The sequence below is a fragment of the Coffea eugenioides genome, chromosome 8 (genome assembly GCF_003713205.1).
Source record: "Coffea eugenioides isolate CCC68of chromosome 8, Ceug_1.0, whole genome shotgun sequence".
Taxonomy (NCBI): domain Eukaryota; kingdom Viridiplantae; phylum Streptophyta; class Magnoliopsida; order Gentianales; family Rubiaceae; genus Coffea; species Coffea eugenioides.
In genome coordinates this window covers 35,852,350-35,860,174 of record NC_040042.1, presented here as the reverse complement: position 1 = coordinate 35,860,174, position 7,825 = coordinate 35,852,350, and the positions used below count along the sequence as shown (strand labels likewise).

The following is a 7,825-nucleotide window of genomic DNA, read 5'->3' as shown; positions in this document are numbered from 1 at the left end:
ATCCAATGGAGACACAAGGGAACAAGAAGATGGAGAATCCACTTCAAACCCAGATTACTACACTAGCTAAACAAATTCCGACACAAAATCCTGTTTTCTAACAAGTGTGTGCACAAGTAACTAAACTTAATGGAAGAGGCAATTTCAACAAGATTAATTGAATTAATGGGTAAAGTTAGGACTCAACTTGCAGAATCAACGTGGAATCAAAATTTTTTAGAATATAAGGACTAAAGTACTAACTTATCTTCTATAATTTCAAAATTATTATACAACAAATTATATGTCTCTTACTTACATTTTCAAGTATAATATAATTTAGCATTCAATAATTTATATACATAGAATATTGCAATTTACAATAAAATAGATATGAATAGTAAAAGTGTTAATAAGTTATGACAAAAATAAGTTTCAATCAATTAGTAATATTAAAAAAAGTACAAAGTAAACAATTTTTTTAGCTAATCTATTTAAATGTATAATTTGTTATCTAAAATTCACAATACAAGCAATATAAAATATTATTGTATTTATGATGTGTTTCCAAGGAACTTAAGAAGTGAGTGTGTGTTTGTGTGTGTGAAAATACATTTATGTATGTGAAAATGTGTTAATATATGTGAAAAAAAAAATTTGTGTGTTAAAATATATGTGAAAAAGTTTATGTATTAAAATGTATTAATTAATTTGTTGGGTCATATTTGAATCATGGGTTTGACATAACCCAATATGACCCAATCTAAAATTAACCCAATCTAAAGTTGAGTAGGTTAAATATAACCCATTTAAGTAAAAATCCAATATTAATCCGTCCAAAACCCGCCCAACCCGCCCAATTGCCAGGTATACTTAAATGTAAGAGACCGAAGCCATACGAATTACGAACTTAAGGCACTAAAGCTGAAATTATCCTTAAATAATTACCGGGTAGCTGGAGAACTGAACCAGAGAAAGAAAACAGAAGCTTCGAGAAATAGAGAGAGAATTTCAGTTCTAGAGAGAGAAAGGAAGGGAGAAAGGAGACAATGGCGTCGCTCGCACGGTGGCTGGTAGACCCAAAGAGGAATCCTCTCGCCGCTATCCACAAGAAAGCTCTTGACCGCCGTCTTCGGAAATATGGTAAATCTGTTTCTTTTTCCTCTTTATTTCCAATCCTAAAATTTCATCTTTTTTTGTGCTATTTTTATGATAATTTTTCTTTTTTCTATCATCTAGGGCTTCGATACGATGATTTGTATGATCCGATGTACGATCTGGACATCAAGGAAGCTCTGAATCGTCTTCCGAGACCGATCGTTGACGCCAGAAATCAACGCCTCAAACGCGCTATGGACCTCTCCCTGAAGCATCAGTATCTCCCTGAAGATCTCCAGGTTTTTATTATATTTATTAAATCCTTTGTGTGTATTTCCCTGTGTATTAACGCTAGGATAATTTTGCCTATTTCGATAACAATTTGGTCTTAGAATCTGTTGATTAGATAGTTAATAAGTAGGTATGATTACTTATATTAATATGTTAGAACTATCTGATTAATGCTTTTAACTTTTGGTTGTGAGTTTTATTAGTTATTGTATTGACGACTCGATGTAATTTGTTGTTTAGCTAACCGGTGATGACAATCATGAAGGAAAGATATTTTAGCTAGGAGTAGATGATAGAGTGTGTTTTGGATAGGAGATTATTTGAAATAATTACTGTAGTACTTTTTATGACTTGATGTATGTAAGATAAAAAGGTGATTGAAAAATAAATTCATGATGCAAGCAATATAATCTTTAGAAAAAAAATTTGGTGGGACAGTCAAGGAAGTTTAGCTGTTCTATGGTGCAATGTGTGAAATCTAGGTGGCAAGTGGAAAGTAGGCACTTTATAAACCTAATGAAGGAAAAATGAAATGAGCTGTTCTGGTTCGTGCATCCCTCTAGGAGATTTTTTTTTCTGTTGACCATTCATGTTTGTACATCTACCCTTGATCATTTCATTCACTTTTATTGTCACGTTTAGGTCATTTTGTCTCAGGATGGTAAAAGACAGGTCGAAAGTGAACATCTAAGTTCTCAGAGAAAATGAAGACTTGAAGCAATTATAGCAAGGCATTTCTTATGCTGGTTTTGTCATGTTCTTCTAACTCTTCTTTGGTAGAGAGTTTAATTAGATTATATTTAGTAGAATTAGCAGCTTTGGTACTCTTTGTATCTTTTTAAGTTTGCAGTGCCTCAGTTGAATGTATATGGATGAGTATGGTGTAGTAAAAGAACAAAAGGAGGAAATTGCACTTGGTCCTTTCGTGTCTAAGGGCTTGTTAAATTGAAGTTGTACTGCCTCCTATTGATCTTTTCCAAACATTTGGAGTCCACCATCTGTCTTCATAAATAAATGATCTTGGACTAAGATATTCTTTTACCTTATGTGGATTTTACTAGTTCTCATGAACTTGGACTAAGATAAATAAATGATCTTGGACTAAGATATTCTCTTACCTTACGTGGATTTTACTAGTTCTCATGAACTTGGCGGTTTGCATCAATAAATGAACTTGGCTGTTGTCTGGATAGCATGTAGGCACTTGATTGCTTTGGCATTAGAGAAGACATCTTCATTTTTCTGTTAACAATTTAGGGTTCAACACCACCTGATAAGACTTCTTTGTCAACATAAGACTTCTTTGATTTGGATCCATCACGACGTAGGGTCTAGTTTTTGTATCAATTATTTTCTTGTTCATCTGGTAGATGCACTTTTTTGATTTATAGTGTGGTGATTTTGCAAAATTTAGACAGATGAAGAGAAGATTCTACCTCAGATCTGTTAGCAGGCAAGTTGGATGGACGATTGCTGAACATCTGCTATTAAAAATGCCTGAAAACACTAGTTGCCTGGATAATTGGGAGTCATATTATAACTAGTTCCTTTTTGAACAGCTCTTTTAAACTGTATTCTAATTATCTCTTTGGTTTATGATCATGGCATTTTAATATTACTGCTAGTTCTTTTAAGTATCAATCTTTTGTAAGGAGTTTTTGCTTGTTCTAATACATTTTTATGTAGTCAGAGTGAAAGGAAACTGATTAAAAAGGGTAGATGTACTAGCCCCCTTAGCCTCAATCGCATACAATTTTCTGATTTGAGTTTGAGCATTAATACTTTTTGCAAGAGTAGGATTAGTTTGGTTTTTGCTATGAGCTGAAATATGGCATATTTCTCTGAAAACATAAGCTCTATTTTTGCTGTTTTAGGACAGATTAGAATAGCAATGATGTGCCTTTCAAGTGTGTCAAGTCTATAAAAGCTACATCAACAGACATGCAAAAAGAGTTTCCAAATTTATGATGAGTGTCTTATGAGCTTTAGGGTCACAAATTAATTCAGGCTGATGAAAGAACAGATGATTGTGGTATACGGCATTTCTAATTCTGTCATCATTCTGGGATACTATACGGGGTCTGTTTATGGATAGCTATCTTGAGTCTTAAGTGTTTCAGTTGTATTGAGGCTACATCTAGTGACTCACAAAAGAGTTCTCACATGTAAGATTGTTGTGGTATGTCGCGCAAGGTGAGAAACTAAGTTCAGGCCAGGATTTGGGAAAAGGAGCTTCATGATAATGGACTTCTAAAATAGTGTCTACATTGAGTGATTCAGGATAGGTCATCTGTGCCAATGATCACAGGTCAAAATTTAACTGTTACGTGTCTGGATTATGCCTATTCTGTAAGTCTCTTATGAGCATGATCAAATGTTAGTGCAATTTTAAGTTTTCTTTCAGACGGAAAATTTGCCTACTAAAGTTAAGGCTGGGACTGATATCAGCACTGGCATATTTTATATGGGCTTTTAGGCTTGTTTAACTTTGAGCCTTATCCTGGGGTTATGTTTTGAAAATTGGGCGATCTCTAATTGCATACGTTCTACCAATCAAATGTAGAATATTATATGGTTATCATAGTAAAATTGTCAGGGGAAAAGCTTTGATCTAAGTCAAACTTGATATAAGTACTTGCTGTGCCATGAGATTATTAGATTATGTGTGATCTTAGTTTGGCTCTGAGCCCTGTTGATAAGGCCTGATTGACAGTAATTGTTGCTGTTCCATTAGTAAGAATTCTACAAACATAAAAGTTTTGGATAAGCTTTTTCATTTTTGCTCAACTTCATTTGGGTTTCTCTGGAAATCTGAGGTACAAGCATGATTTTTTGTGTAAATTATTAGTTCATTCATATATCATATGTTTGGTCGGATGGTGGATTTTAATTATCATGATTTTATGTGTAAATTCTTATTTCATATTTCATATGTTTAGTTGGATCGTGGATTTTAAGCATCTTCTTCTCTGTATTCACCATTATCGATCTAAATCTCTTTCATTGAATGGTGCTCTTTTGATCGTTAAATCTTTCTCAATTTCTTACAGGTACAGCAGACACCATTTAGAAGCTATCTGCAGGAAATGCTAGCCCTTGTAAGTGATTTTTATTTTGCATGCTATTACACCTTACCTTGTTTTGTCTGCTATTTGCCCTTTGGTTCTAAGCTTTCCTTTCGTTTCAGTTAAATTTGCAATGAACTTTATTAGTACTCGTGGACTAACACACCTTATACATTGAATAGGTAAAGAGGGAGAGAGCAGAACGTGAAGCTCTTGGTGCTCAGCCTCTTTATCAGCGCACTTTACCGTGACCACGGCAATATCTTTGCTCGTTCTGTTGAAAAGCTTGACTTAGCTGGAAATGCTAATCACGCTGCTTTCTGTACGTCTTCTGGAAGTGTTATAAAGATTTGGAATATAAAGATTTGGAATCTGTATTTGCTGTCAGTGATTGATGTGGAATTACATAACGCCTCTGTTTTTCTTATTTTGTTTAGGCGTGTTGTATTATTTCGTGGACAATTCCACAAAATGGTGTAGTAGTTTCTAACATTTTTGTGGTAAAGGCATTATCAACCACTAGAAACTAAACAACACAGCAAAGTGTTTGGATAGAGTATTATTTGAAATATTATTTGGAATAATTAAAGTAGCACTTTTTATGATGTGATGCATGTAAAATAAAAAATAATTGCGAATATAAAAAGGTGGATTGGAAAATATGTTTATGATGCAAGTGAAATATTTTTATGTGAGATAATTTAGCAATCCAAACACATTTACTACTGATTCATAGGTGGTATTAAAAAGAAAAAATTCGCAAATTAGAAATCGGGTGCTCTATCCTATATTAATAAAAGTCTGGAACCTACATAATATGACTATTAAATAAAATAAATTGGCCCAGTTTGGCTACTGGTAAATTTCATTTAGGGCCGCTTGGCTTAGGGGTTTTGATACTTGAAATTACAATAATTTCAATATTGCGTGTTTGGTTTAGTGCAATGGAAATTGAAATATTGGAATTATGCCTTAAAATTTGGCCATTCATGATTCCCGACCATATTGGGAGGAATTGATCCATCATTCCATCAAATTCCCTTTTCCCTTCTCAATCCATCATTCTATTTCCCTTTTCAATTCCAAATTGGAAAAGTTTCAATTTAGTCCTTTGAAATACTCTAAAAGTATCAATTTGGTCCCTAACACAAAATCTCAATTTGGATTAAAGATTTCAGTTGAGTCATATATAGTGAGAAGATTTTTGAATTTAGTCTTCCAAATATATAATGCTAAAAAATATAGAATAAATTGTATACACCGTCAGTGTAAACTAACTAACTTTAGATAAATGTTGTAGTAAGTTTACTATTTTATCAAAATCATTTTATTTTACTAAACTAATCCTAGAAGTAAACCGAGTATATTTCACCAATAATTCTACAAAAGATTTGTTCTTCTCTTCTAATTTCTTACCTTCCGGAGTCTACATCTTCTATTCGACTCTTGCATTCTCCAAACCACCAATAGATGTCAACCATCATCATTTCGTAATTAAAATAAGGCTAAAAGATTTTTTTTAATCAATATGGAGGCATAGTTGTCAAAATCGCGATCCGGATCGTAGGATTGTACGATCCTACGATCCGGATAACCAAAATCGATCCGGATCGTATTCAGAGTCGCAAATCATATTAATCTATGTAGGATCGGTAGGATCATGTAAGATCGTAAGATCGTACATTTTTTGTAAATTTGTGAAATATGAAGCTCCATTTTGCAAGTAAATGAAAATATTTGTGGTATATTTGTAATTTATCAAAGAATTGCAGCCTTTAATTGCAATTAGGAGCTTTTGGTAGGATCTTATGATCCTACGATCCGATCCTACAATCCGATTCTGTGAAACTAAAATCGATCCTACGTAGGATCCCGATTTTACAAACCTTGTATGGAGGAACTAATGTAAACTAAGAAAATTTTAGGAAAAATTTTTGGATTTAGAGAGGCATGAAATCATGGATCATATAGGGAAAAGAAACTTTCTCTTCAAACTGTGGAAAGATATACATCTTTGTAACTAGATGCAGAGAAAGAAAAATTTGGGGATTTACAAAGGCATGAATTTTGAGATTTGAATTAGGATAAGTGATTTTCACTTCAAATCACCATGCAAGATAAGTGGGAAGAGATTGCAGAAAGTGGAAAAGTAAATATACATTTAGCAAGCAAAAGCATTAAAACAAAGGCAATGGATGGATAGACTTGTCAGTTTTTCTCGAAATTGATTCTTCAGTTTCATGAGTTTTCATAGTTTTAATTGAGATAAAACTCTAGTTTGTATTAAACTGTTGATTTTTTATTTGTATTAAACTCTATTTAATTAATTTCTGTGTAATTTAATATTTTGAAAATTTATCTATTTGTATCATAAACACATTTTCAATCACTTTTTTATCTCACGTACATCACATTAAAAAAAATACAGTATATTTTTCAAAAAAGTATCCAAAATAATCTCCTATCCAAATAACATATATTTTTCAAGACCTCCCACTTACAAAAAAGAAAAAAATAATAATATTTTTCATTAATGAAAGAAGCTAAAATTACTTACCCAACACGTTATGCAACTTCATTAATGAGTTGGCACATAATATTGAACCGTTAGTGGAAAATGGGTTTATACTAACGGTGTATAAAAGATTTATTTAAAAATATATGGATCAATATTTTCTACATTATTTATATATATAAACTAGTGGATTTATCCATGCAATGTATACAAAATGTGGAAGTCAGATTCAAGTTTGGATGATGTAAAATGTATCTCAATGCACTAATGCACGCTATTAGTGTAATGATTAATCCAAAAAATATTACATCACTAATTTATGAACAAAGGTTATGTTTGTCATTTTATGAAAATGTGGTTGCCTTAGTAATTTACACAATCAAAATGTATTGGATTACTAAATTTTGATTTCCAGAAAGTATAGTGAATCAAAAGAGGAAGCTACATTATTCCAATAACTAGGTATTGGAATACCTAGGTATAAACAAAACCTATACATATCTAGGTAAATATAGGTTGAGCTAATGCATAGGCTGGTACACCTAAGTAACTAAAGGAGATATGATTTTTAAGTAATGCTAAAACTTCATTTTCAATATTTTCTTTAAGAGGTGGATAAAGGGAAAAAAGAAAGTAAAATGTGTAGAGAGAACTAGGGAGGGATAGCCCGCGCGACGCGCGGGAATTTGGTGCTTGTGTTTGAAGATAATTAATAATTATTGTTTAATATTTTGTAGTATAGGAACTGAAGTATGATGATTTTATCATGTGATGTTAACAGAAAAATCATAAGTTACATAGTGAGTCAATAAAATAATGTGCAATAAAATATCCTTATTCTTATACTATATAAGAATCCGTTGTGATCAAAGGTTAT

At 32.3% G+C, this 7,825-nt stretch overlaps 1 protein-coding gene across 1 annotated transcript; it reads left to right on the top strand.

The window, feature by feature from the left end:
* Positions 1-933: 933 nt before the first annotated feature.
* Positions 934-4,992, top strand: LOC113779941 (cytochrome b-c1 complex subunit 7-like). The gene is made up of 4 exons (XM_027325735.1): positions 934-1,122; positions 1,219-1,376; positions 4,419-4,466; positions 4,616-4,992. Exons 1-4 carry the CDS (start codon positions 1,029-1,031, stop codon positions 4,682-4,684), a joined length of 369 nt encoding a protein of 122 aa, XP_027181536.1. The 5' UTR covers positions 934-1,028; the 3' UTR covers positions 4,685-4,992.
* The last annotated feature ends 2,833 nt before the right edge of the window (positions 4,993-7,825 follow it).

What these genes read in the sequence shown, in the direction of transcription:
- LOC113779941 (XM_027325735.1), top strand. Translation starts at nt 1,029, where the DNA reads ATGGCGTCGCTCGCACGGTGGCTGGTAGACCCAAAGAGGAATCCTCTC. An exon ending in CCGCCGTCTTCGGAAATATG is followed by an intron (nt 1,123 to 1,218) that starts GTAAATCTGTTT and finishes TCTATCATCTAG; the next exon opens with GGCTTCGATACGATGATTTG. An exon ending in ATCTCCCTGAAGATCTCCAG is followed by an intron (nt 1,377 to 4,418) that starts GTTTTTATTATA and finishes AATTTCTTACAG; the next exon opens with GTACAGCAGACACCATTTAG.